Source organism: Sander vitreus, chromosome 5, assembly GCF_031162955.1.
Source record: "Sander vitreus isolate 19-12246 chromosome 5, sanVit1, whole genome shotgun sequence".
In the NCBI taxonomy this organism is placed as follows: domain Eukaryota; kingdom Metazoa; phylum Chordata; class Actinopteri; order Perciformes; family Percidae; genus Sander; species Sander vitreus.
In genome coordinates this window covers 23250657-23271561 of record NC_135859.1, presented here as the reverse complement: position 1 = coordinate 23271561, position 20905 = coordinate 23250657, and the positions used below count along the sequence as shown (strand labels likewise).

General features: G+C 40.0%; 1 protein-coding gene across 1 annotated transcript; it reads right to left on the bottom strand.

Moving 5' to 3' along the window:
• Positions 1-10724: 10724 nt before the first annotated feature.
• Positions 10725-16280, bottom strand: LOC144517653 (homeobox protein orthopedia B-like). The gene is made up of 3 exons (XM_078249759.1): positions 16092-16280; positions 15369-15763; positions 10725-12064 (listed from the first exon to the last, which is right to left on the bottom strand). Exons 1-3 carry the CDS (start codon positions 16165-16167, stop codon positions 11561-11563), a joined length of 975 nt encoding a protein of 324 aa, XP_078105885.1. The 5' UTR covers positions 16168-16280; the 3' UTR covers positions 10725-11560.
• Positions 16281-20905: the final 4625 nt, after the last annotated feature.

Below are 20905 nucleotides of genomic sequence, written 5' to 3'. Positions count from 1 at the left end.
TGGTTATTACATTGTGCGGTGGTTATTGCATTATGGTCGACCGTTATTCATAACAAAATGAAGCTAACACGACAAATATTAAAATATTTTAATATTATATTAAAATCTAGCAAACAAAACACCACAGGTGTGCAAGCTATTTCACATCTGATAACTCATGTCTTAATGTTAAATATTCATAAAAACCCTTGATGAAAATGAACCTTATTGGCTCATTTACACATTAGGCTATATGTAGACGAATGAAGGTATTGTCCCTGATAAATAAACACAATGTAATTAAATAATAATAAATTCACATACAGGCACGTGAAAATGTATCTAATATCGCAACAAGTTAAAAACAAGTTAAAACATGAATTGTGCTTATTTTGTGATGAATTACAATTTTTTTGTTACATTAAACAAGTACAAATGCAAACATGGGCTTATACCCTGCAATGAGTCATTTCCCAACAGCAGGAGCTTCCAGGTTAGGGAAACAGGCTTGTGAGTGGAAGGTTGTCACTTCAATACCCTGTGAGGTACAGGTCTAATGTCTGTAGACCTTTGCTTCAGAGCAAATGTTGACTGGGGAGGAAGTCATTGTTAATTCCCAATGTGCTGTAACCCCTTTGTTATAAACGTCACTTCTAGGAGACAGGGATTGCCTGGAAAGGGTACCATCTGTCTCCACTGATACACATGGACTTGGACCTCATCTTGCCTTTATCTCCTCCTCCTCTCTATCTTTGCTCTGCTCTGGAATCAGTGACTTATGGCCTCTATATAGACTTGACCAGTTTAATTGCAAACTTCTGCTTTACCCCAGGGAAATTGGGTACACATACGTTTTAAGAACCTTCTCCATCTCACTGTCATTAATAGAGAAATCCTAGAACAGTTTTTACTTCGTACAGTATTTCTATCTTCATATTCAGTATGGAAATACATTCTGTAGTCAGTTAGATGGTAACACTAGTTTTGCTTAACTCAAGTAGTCTACACAAAGACAGCCACATAATCAGACCAAATGGCACTTCTTTTACATTTGACAATATACTTCTGGTGCTTCCGTTATTTTGGCAGGCACATGTTTCATTCTGACCAGAGATTGGTTGTTACACGTAAGTGTGTGTTTGTGTCGTTCCTTTCATGTCTGTGTGGAGAGATATTTACAATATGGCCACTTGTTCAGTTAATACTTGACCATGATGCTCCACCTGCGTGTTTTTCTGCTAGTGAGACTCAACAGCCAAAGCATTAAAACATATCTTTAAGCAAAACAAGAACAAACTGTGGAGAACACAAAGCACAAAAAGGACCAGAATGTAGATGTAGCAAAAGGAGAGAGAGAGAGAGAGAGAGAGAGAGAGAGAGAGAGAGAGAGAGAGAGAAAGAGAGAAGCTGTGATGTAATCTGGTTTGTAGTGACATAGCAAATTTATTTAGATGAGACTAATTGTTTGTGTCCATGCTGCCTTTGTAAAAGGTCAAACTCAGACGTAGCTGAGTGTAAGAGATGACGATCATCCTGTCAGCATTCATACACACTTCAGCCCACACTTTCTCTCATTCATCTGAAATAAAGGCCAGAGACTCTGTGTGAAACTCTAGCCTGCAATTATACTTAGCTAATGAAAGTTGACATTTTCTCATAGTGATGAAGGTCTGCGATGCCACACACAGGACTACAAACCAAAAAAACGAAACAATAATGAACATAATGAATAGCATTAGGTCTAACAGACCCTCTGCCTGTTATCTTACAATGCTGATGACCTATTCAAGGTGTATTATTTTCTTTAAAAAGCCAGTGGTCAGTGATTAGCAATTAGTTGTCTCATGAAGTCCTTGTGTTGAGAAGCTGTCTGAACTTATTAGCCAGGGTATCGCTGCTAAAGCGTGCTTTGCTGATGTGAATGACAGCAGAGGAAAAGGAAAATGTTTTCAAAATGATGGTGTGTATGTGTGTGTTTTGTAATGTATGTGCTACAAGGGCTTGTCCCTTGGCGATTTCACATAAATGCTGTGATGTGTGTGATGCAGAGCTATGATACATACTCTAATTGTTTAAATCCAATTTATTAAATGAATAGATAGATTTTGAATGAACAAGTAACCCCCACAGTCTCATTATATTGCTCTAAATGATGAACAGATATATCAATTTGCATTATGGTGATCTATTCACAGAGTTCATCTTCTAATCTAAATTAATACAATCATATCTAACCCTTCTTCCTCCCCACAACTGCCCACCCTTTCACTGAAAATCCTCAATGAATGAATGAATTAACATGCTGTTAATGCTCAAAGATGAACTCTGCACTTTCCAGATTTCTGTTCACATTGCAGAAATTATGATAAATAAATGCAACAGTAGCAAACAAAATCAGCAAACAGTTACATGAAGAAAACATGACAGCATACAAAGCACCCCACTAATATGTCAGATAAAAACACAGATGAATTCATAAATATTAAATTAAATGTGAGAGTCAATGAATTTTTGTTTGGTATGAAAAAAATGTCCTTGCTCCTAATGTTGGTGAAAATGTATCATGAAATTCAGATATGATTAATTTTAATATAATTAATCAAGAAAGCTGCATGTCCTCACTATTAAAATAAATCCAAGACTACAGCACCATCTTGTGGCAAATGTAGGAACAGAGATACGTGTTTTGGGGGGGGGTCTACGAGGTTTATCAAAATGCAAGATAACATATGCATGAATTACAGTTCACTTTTCAAAGCAGTTGCAAAAGAGAATCAAGAACCATACCTAAAATGTTTCTTAAAAATGCAACTTATTCTGCTCATCAGGATTTTCAGAAGCAGACAAGACAGAAGCAGCTCAGGACATTTTTATAAGTGTGATTTTGGAGTGCCCTCTGTGTGGTGGTGATTGCCTCAGCTGGTCCATCTGGTCAAAGTTAAATCACAATGATTGTTGATTTCAGACATTAGCGTCTTAACCCTGCCTCAAATCCCAGCATGCATCCTCCTTCTGCACACCTGCTCCCTGGCAAAGATAGCACATATAGCTAAGTATTTTTGCTTTGTTGTTTTGCACACACACACACACACACACACACACACACACACACACACACACACACACACACACACACACACACACACACACTTTTTGTGTGGATCTGTCTGTCAACACAGCGGTCCGGCCCGGCTCTCCTTACTGCCTGACTGACCCATTCATCTCCTGTGGGGGCCGTAATGAACCGACCCTCCCTGTTTGGACCGACCTGACAGAGAGAGATTACTTTAACGCCTGCATGGATTTTCTCCCTTGTCCCCTCCTCCCCATTCCTTTCCCCTGAAAGTGGTTAATTTAAAATGCATTAATGAGGAGCGATGGATAACACACTCTTCTTTTAATTACCTTCCAACGGAGTTCTTCAGGGAAGGCCTGATGACTCCTATCTGATGCTGGCCTGTTTGTTTTGTCTGTTTGTTTGTTTGGTTTGCTTTTAAAGTGTTTTTATCTAATACATTTTGTAGCCAGGATACATAATAACAAAACATTATTAGGTCAGTCAGATATACAGTATATAAAGGTAACAAATAACGTAACAACAACCTTCGTAAAAATAGTCTTGGTTTGGCGTGTAAACTTGTTCAATCTCACATGCAGATGAAGAGAATAATTCTACATAATAGAATAATTACAGAGTGCACTGTGGAATAATTGTTCTGGAGCAGCAAGGGACCTCTTTTCTCTCTCAAGGAATCACATTCAGACAGACTGACGTAATCAGACTGTAGTGTCCTACAATTTAATTAAAGGGCTGAGGGAGTAAAATCATTGGTTACAAAAATTGGTCAAAAAGTATCACATTACATTTATATTTGTATACCCAACTAGAGTCTATCATAATGTGTTTTGTCCTCATAGCTCACTCATTACTAACTCACTGAAGCCTGAACCTAAAAGTTGAAAATAATTGGAACTATGAAGGGATATTAAACATCGTCTCTTGTAAGATTACTTGTTCTGTCAAACAAACAATTCATATGGGTTAGTCAGAGAGGTCTGAAGTAAACAAATGAGAGATGATTTCAATGACAACAAAGTATGAAGCACATGTTGGCCAGCATGGACTATGGTACCCAGTGTAAGGAAGGATTGGTGCCCCTCTTCTGAAAGAAAGCAAAACACTTTAAGGAGTCCAATGGCAGAAGCACCACATACTAGTTTACTTCCTAACTCTTCCAGCAAAATCTGCTTCCTTTTACTAAATCTTGATTCTGTCTTGTCCATCCAATTTGGATATATAAACTGGATGTTGTTCCCTAAACATACAGCTTCAGGTTTCCTCGAACTCTAAAACATGTCTGCTCAGGGCAGGTGGGTGGGCCTTTGACACTCAGCAAATGTGTTCCTTCATCGTTCAGCCTCCACTGTGGTCTGGCCAGTCTTATCTAGCCTAATAAACATTGATTAGTCTACATAATCAATGCACTCAATGACAATGATTCAGTGCACTGCATAAATGTATCGACTGCAATCAGCTATAAACAGCAGTCCTCTTTTTCATGCATTTTCTGCGTTTAATAGCCATATTTTGATGGAAAAATAATTGTATGATTCTCTGCAGAGTTAACAGACATATTTCATTAAGTGATACCAAGATGAGATAAAAACCTATTGACCATGTGTCTAGATTTAAAAAAAAATCTCTTGACAGCCACCAGAAGGTGGCAATGTTTAGCTGCTGTGGGCATCAAAGCACCGACAGTTCTTTGTTTCTTTCCTATTGTGAAGTGTTGCACACTGAATTATATTTTCCGAATCTTAGCAGATGTGATTGAACTGAATAAACCAAGAAATATGTACAGAAATGTGACTTTTCAAGGCTTAAAATTCAATTATACAGGGGGTTCAAATCAGGAAATGAAGTAGAACAACAGTTGGATATTGTGCACCTGCGTTCAGGTTCATGTAAAAAGACATTTAGGCTGTCAGTCTAGGTGAGAAAAGTTTTTGGGGAATACCACAACACACCTATCTGCTTATATGAAACAATCTATGATCTAAAAGAGAGCCTTGCGCTGTATCATCTTTCACTGAACAGTTGAATTCAAGGAAGAAGTGCAGTAGGTAAACCCCAATGTGAAGAATGTAACTTTCCCGGTGTCCATAGCCATGCATGACCTGGTCATGAAATGAATGTTGATAAAGTAGAAAAGCCTGTTTAATCAGGATGGATCACTGTGCAGAGGTGGAGAATGTCAGAGAGAGCAGGCACAGCTGCTTGGTGAGAAATCCAATATTGACTGTCGGGATAAATGTCCTGCATATTCTCTCATCTGTCCCAGGGGCCGTGGTATTATGCCTCTCACGTTAGCACTCCTAATTGGATTAAAAATGGCTTGTTATTGGGAGAAAAATGACTGAGAAAACTATCATGATTATTGCCTCTCAACAATGTTGGATCACAGAGCTGAAAAGGACAAGTAATTGTCATGGCTTTGGAAAATGTCAAAATTGTCTGTTTGGAAACAAACTGTTGCTTTGATTGATTGCATTATAAGATCAAACCAATGGGAGACAATGCAGTCACAATTGAGTGCCTCTTTCATTGTTTTTATTCTGGTACAATAAAGCAAGAAATGTCACATCAAAGTGTAGCATTCATGGCCTTTACTTGCGTTGTTCTATACTTTTATTTATATTGTTATATAATCAACTAGACTTGTGTGTGTGTTTGTGGACAGACATGTACTGTATGCATATATACGCATGGTTGTGAATGCCTGCGTGAACAGAAATTAACAGACAAATCCATCAGACGTCCACTGGGTTTTGGTTTGTATACCACCAGGAGCACCCATTAACAGAAAATAAATGCTCAATGCCATAAAGCTGACAGTGTCTCATTCATACTGACACTCTGGCTAAATTGCACATAAAAGCAATGATAACATCATCATTAAATATTGATTTTAAGGATGGTTGAAACAAAAACCCATCCACACTTATTCTGCAGATGAGGGTATTTGGATGAGAGTTAAAGCAGTTTGAGCAGAGTGGTTAAACAAAGGGAGCACCTACGGGACTTCTTGTGGGAAAAAGATGGACAGAAGAGAAACGGAAGAAGAAAAGGAGAGAGTAAGAAAGAGGGAGAGGGAGTGAAGAGTAGAGAGAGGTAAGGGGTGGGGGTGGGGGGGTAGAAAGAGATTTAAGGCTGAGGCTCAGAGCAGATGTTAGTGTTGATGATGATGGATGCAGGTTGTTGAGATGCAGAGTTGTTATCATGAGAGGCACTCGCAGCCTCCTCACAGTACACTTTCCCCCCAGATGTCACTGTGTATGCGTATGCGTGTACACGCGTGTGTGTGTGTGTATGTGTGTGTGTGTGTGGTGTGTGCACACGCGTGTGTGTGTGTGTGTGTGTGTGTGTATGTGTGTGTGTGTGTGTGTGTGTGTGTGTGTGTGTGTGTGTGTGAGTAACACAGCAGTGGAGAGGGAGATGCTAAAATGAGCAAGCCACATGCTCAAATTAGGTTCACACGAAATCTACTTTATGTTGGTTTTCATGAATTTGTTGATTAAAAAAAATATTTTTATGCAAAAATGTCCTCCTTAGTCTAGACTTAGATCAACTATAAGTAATCACAACAATGAACAGAAGCAATGAGATACAACAAAGGACTGAGATCACAGATGAGGCTGATGAACAACTATCTCTTATACTCTTAGACACAGACACAGTGAAAAGCAACTTCCTCTACAGGCCTTAATTGGATTAATTTGAAGATTTTTCACCTTTATCTCGCAGAGGAGAGCCATTGTCTTGCATTAAATCACGTATCACTGGGCTACCACATACATCCTTGCAATAATCCAAATTCACCAAAAACTACACACATTTGCTGCCCAAGCACATAGGCAGCAGGTGGTGTGTGTGTGTGTGTGTGTGTGTGTGTGTGTGTGTGTGTGTGTGTGTGTGTGTGTGTGTGTGTGTGTGTGTGTGTGTGTGTGTGTGTGTGAATGGGACATGTTGAGTGGTAACCTGCTCTACAGTCTAACCAGATAAAAGGTGCAGGACAGAAACATGTCGGTAATTGATTGCTAATTAGTTCTTTTGTTGTTGTCCATTGTGTCCTGACAGAGGTTTGCCCTGGGCCGTCTATTCACCCGCAGAGTCAATGGCCTCCTCGCAGCAAGGAAATAAGCATAGCTAGTCCATAATGAGACAGACTGATGTAACCCCAGCAGACGATAGAATCGGCTTAAAGCCTCTGTTATTGAACCCCCAAAACTGTCCAGCTGCAAGGACCCCATCAGCTGCATTCTGCTTTACAGTATGTGGTGCAGCAGGCTATGTGCCATTTACACTGAGTTGCTTTACCCACATCTCTCTCATCAGTGCATGAGAAATTACCTAATGAGGAATGGGTCGCACATTTCCACAAACTCATTAACCCGTGAGCGAGTGAGACTAATTGCAGCGTTTGGGTAATGTGATTTCACATCTGTTACTGCAGCCCAGGACACAGTAGTCAGCATGGGGCTGGATCTGGTGGGCTGAGCCACACATAGAGCTAGATTTACCAGAACACACCGCTGCAGCTCCAGCCTGGATGGGTGGAGCAGCAGTTTGGCTATGGTTATAACGTTTGATCAACTGTTGTCATACAATATTGTGTAATTACATGCCTCTGCAGGGTACGTGAGCCAGCTGCAATTATTCTGAAAAAATGATATACTACTGCCAGAGCTGGGATGAGTAGTGTAGAGGTAAATCTACAGCATACGACGAATGAGCAGTGACTTTGAGTCAGTGACCATCAAAAAACAAACACCCAAAAGATGTCCATTTATTTTGAAATCCAATGTCAATTATTAATATAAATTTGGTTGATAACCTGAGTTTTTTTTTCTTCTCTACATTCACTGTGACCTGACTTTAAATTCAACCTAGAAAAGGATTATTTTGTAATTTAGGTTTTCCTTTCTTGGTTTTCTGTAATTTGTCATTCAATGTGGATTATTGTCACATTACATGTCATTTAGCTGACGCTTTTATCCAAAGCGACTTACAATTGCTATATATATATATATATATGTGTGTGTGTGTGTATATATATATCAGCAGTCACACACCTCTGGAGCAACTAGGGGTTAAGTGTCTTGCTCAGGGACACATTGGTTGATATAGTGCCGTGGGAATTGAACCCAGATCTCCCACACCAAAGGCATGTGCCATACCCACTGTGCCACCACCCGTGATTGTGTCGATAAATGTAATCAGAGTGTGTGTCTGTATTGTGCTGCTGCACGGCACACTTGAAAATAGCTTGGAAAATAATGTATAAATTGTTTTTTATTGTAAGTTGGAAAACTTCAGGCTATTTAATTTAAGCTAATTGCGTATAACAAAAACGTAGTGCTTGACACACACACACACACACACACACACACACACACACACACACACACACACACACACACAGGAATACATTATTTTTTCAGGGTCTTGACTTGGGTTGGTATTTTCAATAATTCAGTAAATTACTGCAAACAAATTTATGTTAATAGAAAAGGTGGGAACCAACTGTTTAATATGGGAAAAGTAATATACTTTTGTTAATTATGATTAATCCTTTATTTAACCCCCCTGCATTATTACAGAAACTCCAATTATAAGTTTACAGGCAGTGGGACTGCTTATGGTAATGCCATATCTCATCAATTACCATCCCGTGACCATAAATTGGCCTCAGAGCTGACAACGAGATGAGGTTAACACGCTGATTAATTTGAGCTACTGTGATTTCAGGCAGAAGTTGACACTTATAATCTTTGACACAGACAGTGAGATCCGCTCACTTTCATAATGGACTTTTTTTATTTACTTCTTTCGGGGCTTTTATAGACATTAGGTCACATCTCACATCAGGATAATTTAAAATTAAAGTCACGCAAACAAGGTGAGAGTTTCTCTTATTACACAACTGATGGGCAAGTAATGAGGAACTTTAAATAAATGTCAACTGATCAAAAGGTGTAAAAAGCTAAACTGCTGAATACAGACTACCTGTATTTTTGTTATGACATTTATATAATGTAGTAAACACTATAGAAGTAGATAAATCAGAAATAATTAAAACCTGTCAGTTTACCAACTTCAGGATAACAGTTTGACAGTTTACATTTATAAATGTTTCAGATGATGTGCATTGCTCTAAAATCATAATTGATATTCTTACTATATTCAATGTTATGGATGCTGTAATTTAGTTTCCAACACAGTAATCGTAGGCCTACTGTGTGGCTAAAGGGTACAATTGTATGAAACTGCTAAATATTTTTCTGCATTTTGTTTCACTTGTTCCCTATAATTAGCCTTGGAAATGCCCAGATCAACATGTTCATTATTTGTTTATCTAGTTGATATTTTGCTTGTTGGGTTTGTGCTCATCACTTTGTTAGGGTACTGATTGACAGGTGCGAGACAGCTCCCTCCAGCTTTTTATGCTGCATAAGAAGTCTGAAATAGGCGAATGAACGTTAGTGACAATCTGTTGTAGGATAAACAATGGTGCACAATTTTGAGCACTAGGTATAACTCTTTATTATAGATTATCAGTTTATTGCTGTAAATATATTTTCTAAAACTTTATACAATATGAAGTCAGTCTGTGTGTGGGTCCATGTAACAGTCGCTCAATGTTTTCTATGTTTCCTATCTGCACTTAGAGTTGTGTGAATGTGAAAGCAGTGATTCTGTGCTGGTCCATCTGTGACTAAAAATTGAAGAAAGTCTTTATAAACCACTTTAATGACACAGAAGTTTAGCTATTGGCCATATATACTGTATGTACAAATAGCTATTTAGCAACTAACAGCATATGGTACTGTTGCTTCCCTGTGGCTCCTAATGCAATGTATAGGAGCAACCGGCAGATAGCAGAACAATGTGTGACCCAGAAACAGGCTGATATAGTCTATTAAGAGAGTTATTGATAGGCTTAAGTTGTAGTATTTATGTTAACATTTCCATTAGAACTGGGCAGCCTTGTATTTCCATCTACTCTGGCATTTAATAGTTGGATATTATAACACGATTAGTTTTGCTGCAACTAATCGATTATGTAATTTCTACTTTGCAGGTAGGATCATAGCAGCCAACTTTGGCCTTCAAATAAGAGCAAGAAACTACATAGGCTAGACAGTATAGACAGACACACACAGGCCTGTGATTCCTCCTGTTTAGTTACAGTCCATCCAGGCTGCTCAGTGGGATGACCGTCATGGTTAAAAGCAATGACCGTCACATCACAGCACTGACATCTTTACCGCTCCTGTCTTCCACACTGGGACCAGTCATCCTTCATAAACCCTTTAACCCTGTCACCTCAAAAACTGGTCACTGAGAAACGACCACTTACAATATAACTTTGTGCAACAAAATTACATCTTAGAATATCTTAACAGTCAGCCTACAGTAGTCTAACATACACTATAAACGTGGTAAAAATGTAGTTAAAATCCCATTGTAATTTTGGATGAATAGAATCCAAATAAACTACAAGTACCATCAACAGAAATGTAGGTCAGTACTGAGGGTCACACATAGGCCATTTACAGTATATATAAGTGCCTATATGAATTTGTATAAAATGGTCATTATGATATCTCGTTAAACTTAATGGAGACATGAATCATTCTTGTTTTTTGACATTCTTGAAAATTACTTTTATTTGTTTGTTCATTTTAAATTGGTACAAACCCGTCAATGTGGTGCATTTCGATGTAAGATCAAACATTTAAGAAATGTGTCAAGTAATAGCACATACAATAAGTTAAAACATGTCACAAAAAAGACCAGCGGGTACATAGCAAGAATGTTTTATCTACACAAAACATCCTAAAACAGCGTAGGCCTACTGAAAGATCATTGTTTTTTTTCTCCTCTTTAGATTAATGCTCTCATCTCATACAGACGAGACTGATGTCGACTCTTCAATCTGAGTGGGCACCATTTTCTCCTTAAATGATCCAAGCGTTTAAATCCACATGCACAGTGCATGCCCGAAAGCCAGTTCAATAGGCCCACCTACAGTATGGTGCGTGTTGGTGGTAGGCTGTTACCAAAAATGTATACCCAATCTTATAAATAACCGTTTGACATAACAACTTCACCTGAACACAATAACATGTGTGCGTGAAGACACACTCAATGAAAACGTAAATACGACGATTGTTTGGCTCTTAATAATTAGGGCCTATAGTCTAGAGATCATTACAATAGTATTTATCATCAGTAGTTGATAAAATCCTTTAGAAGTAACAAGATAAATAACCCCAAACCCAAGATATTTTTTCTTCTGTTTGTCCATCAGTGTTGTCCTTTTCTTTTTGTCATTAGGCTATGTCTAGATGAAGTCACATACAGTCTCCATTTCCTCACATTTCAGGCCTGATTAGCTCGCTCGTTCTCTCGTTTTGATCTAATAGCGGGAATAAAAACAGAAAAAGAGCCGAAGGGTGGGGCTGGGAGAGGGAGGTAGGAGCAGAGTAGTGCGGTGGGGGTGTTTTTGAAAAGTCACTAAGTGAAACTCATAGACACTGTGTGCTCCAGCGCTTTGCGCCGCAGTGACGCGATGCTTGTCCCTCTCCACATGTCACTGTCCGGGGAACTACACAGCTGCGGGGAGCCCGATACGTTCGTGGGGCCGGATAGAGAGGCCGACATTCCGGGGAAATGCGACTGGTAGAGGTGGGACTGCAGACCGGAGCCGTTGGAGGAAAGGCCGTTGGAGAGACCCATGGAGTTTGGTGGTGGGCCGGGGCCCAGACTGCACTGTGACAGGGACTGTGGCATGCCCGGCTGGCGACCCAGGGCCGACGGGAGCTGCAGCTGGGAGACCCCCGGCATCCCTGTGGCCCAGCGAGAGTCGTTGGCGTGGAAGGAGCACAGGCTGTTCTCCATGGCGGCCGCGGCAGAGAACTGTGGCAGGCCCGGTGTTGGGAGCAGCGTCCCCGGGGAGCGGAAAACATTGGTGGTCTTCTTCCTTTTCTTCCACTTAGCTCGTCTGTTCTGAAACCAAACCTGCAAGCAGAGAGACCGGACCGTGAGCCGTCAGAAGGACAGACTGAGAAGCATGCCTGGAGCAGTGTCTGTTTATATTACACTGTAATGAGGGCAGTAAGGTGGATGTTGGAAACATGTCCCTACAGTAGGTTACGTGTTTGTGTAACCATAGAAGAAAAATACTATTTACGCACGATATCTCACCACACTCGGACTGACTTTATGGCTAATATGACATTAGGGTCTTTAGAATAATACAACAAAACTAATTAATATAATGTGTTTATAATAATAAAGAATAATGTGTTTGTCTTTGTCGCTAAAGTAGTGTCTCTGTGTGTGCTTATGTACTTGGTGCTTATTTATTTAACCTTTTATTTATCCAGGTAAGTCGATTGAGAACAATTTCTCATTTGAAACGACGACCTGTCACATTCACACAGTTAGATATTCATACCTGGAAGCTGCCCAGTACAACCACAGTCTGATCTGCTGGCCACTGAGCAGCTCCACTGGAGCGGTTGGGGTTAAGGGCCTTGCTCAATGGCACCTAAGTGGTGGTAATGAGGGAGGGACACGCGCTGCTCTTTCACAATCCCCACCCAGATTTTTATCCTGTCGGTATGGGGATTGAACCGGCGACCTCCCGGTCACAAGCTCGCTTCTTTAATGTTCTTATGTGTTGTTGATGTGTCTTAATGTGTGTCTTGTGTTACTTGTGTTATGGTTTTCTCATGCCATCAACCTGCCAGCTGTCATGATCTGGAATAGTGGTTGTGTCATTTTACTTGTCTATGCTTATGTGTTCTTGTTTTATGCTCATGCTTATGTGTTGTTGTAGCTTAATGTTTTAAGCTATCAACCTGCATGGCTAAATCTGGCACATTTACATGTTGGATTTTGTGCTCATCTTGTTTAATGTGCGTTGTCCATAAAGACATCAAAAAAAAAATAACATAGGGTATGTAATTGTATTCCAGATACATAGCAAGCAAGGTGGCTGGTGAAATCCACCCTGCAGTGTCCTTGAGCAACGCAAAGTCTCTACCAGCTGTGGGTCCTGGTCTGAACCTGACCCTATAGGCTACTGTCTGTGTAAAGCTGGGCCAAACGAAATTAACAATACGTAAATGTAGACCTTCTGCAATTACCCTAAGGTACTTTTACATTCATTGCCACTATATCCTAATTGGTAGGACTTTGATGGAGTACTGTATAATATCAGGCGTAATTTATGAATCGTTCTAAATTGCATTAGTACAGCATAATACTCTTTAAGGAGGCTATTGTAAATTCCAACCATTCGGCTACTGTCAACATAATGTCATGTGTTTTTAAGACCAGAGTGGAACTGAAATAGTCAAAATGGGTTGTGAATTTCATTGCAGCCTAAATAAAATACAATATACAGAAGGCCGTTGTGTAAAACTCAGCCGTCACAGGGTTTTTTATTACTGGTGTTCCGCAGCAGTGGGCTGAACAATTTATCTTTATAACATCTTATTTACAAGCAGATTAACTGAAAATTGCCCTAAATATTGTGTGGACTTAAATACAAATGGCCCGCATTACTGTACACAATTCACGGAAACATAAAACCCATCCAAACGCACGCGCAAGAACCACAGACACACCGCCCCACGCACGCAGCTAAAAACGCACGCGCGTCCCCGTTGGGCTTTATAAAGATTTCATCATCTTCGGGCGTGATTAATGCGCGCGCGAGGCCGTGAGTCGATGCCTCTGTATTAAAAGTGAAATCTCGCTCTCATTCTGCTCAGCCATCCGTGAAACGTCGCCCAAACCCATTACACTCGGGGGAAAGAAAATGCAATTTCTCATTCCATTAAAAAAGTGCAATACATTCTTGAGTCCTATTAAGACGTCGCTGATAGAGCATTTTAAAGGAGAGGCTGTGGAGGCACGCACGCGGCCAACACGCCCACTGAAGGCCGCACCTGCACGACCTGCACTAATGTTTACCAACAGCGAGCAAAGCTGACCTGAGCGGTTAGGATCCTGCGCTAGATGGAATCAAGAATTGATTGTTAATGTGACTAATGATTATACTGGTTTTATTGCTTTCAGTGGGATAATTTGCATGAATCTCACATCACTGGTTAATAACCCGTTCACATGTTATAAACAGGACTGACATTGGTTGATAATGTGTTTGGTTTATCAGAGCTTGGTATGTTCCTGCATGCTTGTTCAAAATATAAGCACTGCATGGCCAGTTTAAAATGTTTGGTTGGTTTTATATGTTCAATTTCCCAAAATACAAACTATTAAATTAAATTATAATTGTAATCACTGTAAGTAAAACAAATATGTGCCACACATTCCCACCCTAATCAATTTCTAAAAAGGGGGAGTTATATATTTTGTGAAAGAAATTCTGTTCTATATATCTTGGGCATTATTTTTGGCCAGGGTAACACCCCATATTTGTTATGGTAAAAAGTATATTATACATTATAGTAAAAGTAATAATAAAATCCTAATATTACCATGTAATTTAATGCAATTGTTGCAGGTCCACAGAAACAAAATAAATGAAAATTAGATTAGACACACAACAATTTCCATATTTCCGGGGACAGTCACCACACGTTGCGTTATAAAATATTTTAGACAAATGTTTTTAGCACCTTGGACAGAGCGACTTTTATATTAGATGGGGCAGCCTTCTTAAAGTTAAATATTGTCTTATATCAAGCTAAACTTGAACACATTATGGGATGTTTAAATCATATAATTTAATTAAATTGAGTTGGCGTATTTTCTCAAACAACGTGAGTATAGGGCAGGATATAGTGCTGAATATAACCTCAAATAAGATTTTTTTTTTATTCTATTCTTTTAAATGACAATCTGAACAATAGTACACTTTAATTACAAAATGTAAATAAACGTTATTGTTTAATGTAACTTATACTTCACCAGTGGCGTCAATCCACCCATTGGCTTTGATATTTTAAGCAGTTGCACCCAAACTTAACACATAGTGGCCACAACATTTCTGGGCACAAGTGGCAAAGAATTGAAAATACATTATGGCAAAATAAAAGAATTTATTAGAAGTGACCAAACTATATTTTACAAACGCACATTGGCCCTGTATCCTCTCCTGATGTGAATCTAGCCTATTTTGGTGACACACTCGCATTTTTCACTGCCGTCCAGGTAGAATTAAAGGATGATTTTGAACATTTATATCGTGCTGAAAAACCCTCTAAAATCAAAAACTGGACCCAAAGCCCCACCCTGCCATATCACGCTAGTGTTTTCATTGTGTAAAATCCACAATAAAAATGTTTACCTGGACTCTAGACTCGGTGAGGCCGATCCTCAGCGCCAGTTCCTCCCTCATGAAGATGTCAGGGTAGTGGGTTTTGGCGAAACTGCGCTCCAGCTCATTGAGCTGCGCCGGGGTGAAGCGCGTCCTGTGCCGCTTCTGTTTCTGTTGGCTGGCGGACTGACTGGAGCTCTGCTGCGGTTGCTGCTGCTGCTTCTCCTGCTCCTTCCCGTTCACCGGCATGCCGGCAGAGTTGGATCCCACAGTGGCGATGTCTTCTCCGGGCAGGAGAGTGGTTCCCTCTACAGAGTCAGAACCAGGGGCCATGTCTCCTGGATGCCCCTGGTCTGGCACCCCACCACCCAGCCGGCACTTGAGAGCCTCTCGGTGTCCGAGTAACTCTGCAGCGTCCTTCATCCCTGAGAGGATGAAGAGGCGAGAGGCTTTGAGTAATGGCAAATATTACAGCGCAGCATCTTTAAATGAGAATTACAGTGCATGCAATAGCTGTGCTTCTTTATGGCAACAGACGTGTATTAATCCAAAGTATAAGCTACAACAAATAAACTAAATATAGCTTGGGTCGTAATTTTAAACCGCAATTTCTGCTGTCAGATCGTTCCTCATTCCTGATAAATAACTGTAAAGAATTGCTTCAACCAACGATAAACCACTTAGCTGTTAACACAATTAACTACACAGTCTATCTATCACTTCATAAGGTTAAATAAGAAGTTGAAATCTTACACTGGAGTTTAGGGCCGGAGTTTAGTGATGATAACTCACCGAGCCGAGCATCCAGGAGGTCGGCGTGAGAGAGCATGGCGTACCGCTCCAGGGTGAAATGCGCTCCAAAAAATCCCACAACTTTGGGGCAATTTAAAAAGTATATATCGTCTAAATGAACGAAATTTCGGTTTGTGGTTAAAAAAGGAGGTCCCTTGCATTATAATGTCCTTTAGAGCGATGGGGAGGCGCTTATTAGTTGAAAGAACCCGTGAGCTTCCTCAAATAAGAGCCAATCAGAGCGGGAGCCTGGAAATGTCAGCGACGTGACTCCCCCCTCTTTCTTTTTTATACACTCAAGCTCACACGCGCACAGACCCAAACGCGCACGAAATACTACAATTCAATTCAATTCTCTGCCATTCCGTCCTCTGATTTATTAGCTTTCCATGCTCAAATTATTCCACGTTAAACATCTTAATGTGTTTGTTTAATTTCATATAGCACGTGCCATGACAGGACTCCTAGATATACATGTAAAATACTGGAGGTGAGCTCATGCAAAGGCTTGTTTTAGTGTTCTCCAGGAGTTAGGAGCTACTAGTATTTGAGCCAGAAAATGTTTGCCCATTGTCAGTAAATAATTAGCCATATCAAAAGCTTCAAATCACTGGACAATGTCAATTAGTTAACAACCAGTAACCTTACTTAAGAAAAGGGGGACTTAGAGAATAACATATATAGCCTATAAATTACAACAGCAAACAAAAGCCGATTACTCTTCGTATATTTACAAAATATTGAGAGGAATAGCAGACTGAGTGTATTTTTTACATATCACAGTGTGGACTTAACAAGAAAAAGATGTAGCCTAGGAGATGAGAAGCCTTATAACGCAGGCCTTCTTTCAGCACCTCAGAGCCCCACTTCCCTCCCGTCCTTGGATCACAAACAAAACGAATATCGCCCCCATTCCCCCATGGCAGGTGATTTGTGGAGACAAATCGAGGAAATAAATAAATAAACTAGTACAGATGGATTTAAGCTCTGTTAGTGATCGGCCGCTTTACTCCCATCGACTTTTCATCAACGCGGGCGCAATTAAAGGTATTTAGGCCTGTTTGGTTCAAACAAAATCAGACGTGGTAGACTCTAAACGATTGTGCCCCTTTAGCAGTGGTCCATAAGTAGGTCTATTATACAATTAACAGGACAGTCATTGATCTGCGATCCACTCTTACTTCTCAGACAGTGCTGGTTAGAGAGGGCTTTTGGCAGATGTCAGGGTGAGCCTGGTGAATAGACCACCGCCTGGGACTAAATAGGTTTCTTTGCAGCCGCACAAAGGAGGCGTCCGAGCGAGGACTCCCCTCTCCTCCTGCACCACATAGGCAGCTCATCTTTTATGCTCCTCAACCGCAATCTGCCGGGACGCAGGGAAGTAGCCTATATGTGGCACAGCGTGAAAACCTAAGGAAATGGACTGGTGCATGGTCCACTGAGATGAGAAAAGATGTGACCAGCTCCCGAAGGTTCAGGAGAAGCAATCAGCAGCAGCAGCAGAAGAGGCTCGATTAGTTTGATTGTGACCATGGAGAGAGGAGAGGGACTCTGTGTGTTGGGAGTTGTAAGGCCAACCTTGCATGCGTTTGTGAAGGGCTTGAGCCAGGAGAGACGGTCTGTATGGTTTGGAAGCTGTTTTATTTATTTTTTATTGTGTAAGCATGAACACAACTGATATAATATAAAATAAATAAACAAAACTTAATTGTTAAAAATTAACTCATGAAGGTCAGAGATAATTTTCATTTTTGCTAAAATACTAGCTCTTGTGCATTAATAAATATATGAATAATGAAAAATGTATGATAAAAATATGTACATCACGAATAAAGTGAATGTAATAATAAATTACACTCATTTAATTCTAATTCAGGATTATTTTGAGGATTATCCAATTTATTATCTGAGTCTAATTTGACGAAGTTATGTTTTTTTAACATTTAGTATTAGCAATGGTAGTATGCAGGTCTGTTCTCTTATGCTATTATTGTTATAATAATAATAATAATAATAATAATAATAATAATAATAATAATAATAATAACAATAATAATAAAATCGTGTTGCGTCTTTATTTCCAAAAAAAATTGACGAGATAAATAATTCTACAGATATTGATTTCACAATAATAATAATAATAATAATAATAATACATGCATATTGGGTTATTATTGTTGAAAGCATTACTAGCTATGCCTTTAAAGCCTAATTCAAAATCATTAATATGGACGTCCTGTTTACATAAGATAAAGCACGTGTAAAAATCAAGGTTGTAGTTATTGTTGACAGTATTTATCTGAAGACCTACATGATAAATATTGATATTGTGCTTTGTTGCAGTGAAAACAGCCAGGATAGCAGACATCCCCTCAGCTGTCCGATGCTCAGGCTGTAACTTATTGCTGTAATAACAGGAACCCACTTGAAATGGGTCTATGTCTCACTCAGCCTCCCTAACTGGACCGCATCAATCTTCCCCAGTAAAAACACACTCGCATACAATCCTCCCGGGTTAATGCGGCGCATCTGAGTGCGGAACGGCTGTTTACACGCGAGGAGACACTTTTAATGGAAGCGCACCAAAAACAAATGCAATTTTGTAGAGCAATTTCAAAGATCAAGAATTCCGTATCCACCCTCTCCGCGGTTTTTTAGAAATCAAACTGCGGTAAATCCATTGCTCATATGGGCATTTGCAGAACAGGTTAAAATCATACAAGTAACAGAAGGCAGATGCAGGATAAGATCCTTTACACCACAACCAAATTGCAACATGGACCAGCAGGCGAGCTGGTTGTTTCTTATGGTCAGACCTTTTGCATCTGCTTTCACTCAGTTATACAAAATCTTAAAGGAAAATCGATTTTCCATCTGCAGAAACGGCTCTCTAACAAATCACACCGTATCGTTTTTTGCAGGTGATTTGATGACAGAAGCAGACCAATAAGTGAGTTGCATTCGAGCTCGAGAGATGCAGAGAGAGGCGAGCCACAGACAGGCAAACCCATTAGAGGCTCCCCTATTCGGCCACCCAGCCTGGTTGCACCACCCCACGCATCTCATGCCCCAATTAGGCCCTCTGCCCTCCGCCTGGTCTCCCTTACTGCGTGATCTGGTGGACAGAGCGGTAATCACGGCTTCAAATAAAATAATCAGCAAAGAAGAGCGATTTCCTTAATGAGGAAGAAGAGGCGTGTGTCACGGAGAGTGTGATGTGATGGGGCGTGAGTGCGTGCGTGCGTGCGTGTGTGCGTGTGTGTGTGTGTGTGTGTGTGTGTGTGTGTGTTGGGGGGGGGGTATTAAAACCAATGAAAGTCACAAAAGGTGTCATTAACACATGGTGTTCAGAGTATCAGCAGCTTTAAAAAAGTCTAATTATCAGCTGTTAATAGTTGACCCTATGTTCAGGTGTTCTATGTTTAGGACAATTTGTAATGAAGACAAACAGCAGTGTGAACAACCTCAGGCTAAAGTCAAAGGCATAATGTGGTTACTCAACTTTAAGTTCAACACCTCATTCCAGTCCAAATTAAACATACGGTTGGAATGTTTCAACATGTTTATTGGTTAAGGAAAAGTGCAGATGCACAGCATCACTTTCTCATGTTTTATTGAGTGGACTTTTGTAGCTCTTAGACATCTACTGTGGATTTTAGAGGCAAAATCAGGAGTTTGGAGCCCTTAAGCCAACAATGCCTCCAAAAGACTCATCTGTAAATTCACACAGCCTCATACTGTACTGTATATCAGAAATACACTTATCTACAACTCAACATAACCAGGACAATCCTGGTTCACTTTGCAGGTGAATGCAGAAGGCCTCTATAGCGCCTAATACAACTGTACCATATTTGTGCTGTTGTGATGATTTAATGACTAATAGCTTGTTCTCTACAAAGAGACCATAAAAATGGACTAGTCAGCTAAAATTCTCTTGGATGAGTAAGAGACTATAACGTCTGATTAGTCACACAATTGACTAAAAGGTGGCGGCCCTAAACATCATTGAAAGTCCGAACAACAAAAGGCCAGTGGGGCTGCTGATGCTGGGGATAAATATGCATGTACAATCAGGATATATACCCAAATCATAGATGCTTACTGTATATTAAGTTTTCATATCACTGAAACTCAGAGGAGCTGGACCTGCTATATGGTGCCAAAACCCCAATTTTGGTAATTTACCAATTGTAGTTTCATTTGGATTTCTATAGCGACACATTTCTGCGCCCTTTAACATGAATAAACTCCTTTAAATGTATAGTGAACTATATGAAATTGAAGTTATTTTCCTCTCTGTTTGTCTGATAAAAGCTTGATTCCACATGATCATGAGCCCTGTTTTCGTTATTTCTCACTACTGGTAGCAGTGTAACGCACATCGCTTGAATGTGTTTTTCTTCTTCAGTGTTAATTTAATTTGTGTGCATAAATACCTATCTTCACTTAGTCTCGCTTTGCCAGACCTTCCTCCACAGCACAGCGAAGGAGGGTCTGGCTAGTCCACACAGCATTCCGGGATAGGAGAAAAACGTGCTCTGGTTTATTGGCATTTTTTTTAAAACTAATCACAATCGTCATGGGCGACGCTAAGCACAGGGCAGAGCCACGGTGCTGCTGCAAAATAGCCACGGGAAGGAACTTGTTTTGGTGAAACGTGTACGTTTAAAAGTTGTTTTAGTCGTGCAACAGAACACTCAGATTGGACAGATAGTCTAGCTAGCTGTCTGGATTTACCCTGCAGAGATCTGAGGAGCAGTTAACCATAGTCC

What these genes read in the sequence shown, in the direction of transcription:
- LOC144517653 (XM_078249759.1), bottom strand. Translation starts at nt 16,167, where the DNA reads ATGCTCTCTCACGCCGACCTCCTGGATGCTCGGCTCGGTGAGTTATCA. An exon ending in CTCCGGCCCTAAACTCCAGT is followed by an intron (nt 15,764 to 16,091) that starts GTAAGATTTCAA and finishes TCATCCTCTCAG; the next exon opens with GGATGAAGGACGCTGCAGAG. An exon ending in TCACCGAGTCTAGAGTCCAG is followed by an intron (nt 12,065 to 15,368) that starts GTAAACATTTTT and finishes CTCTGCTTGCAG; the next exon opens with GTTTGGTTTCAGAACAGACG.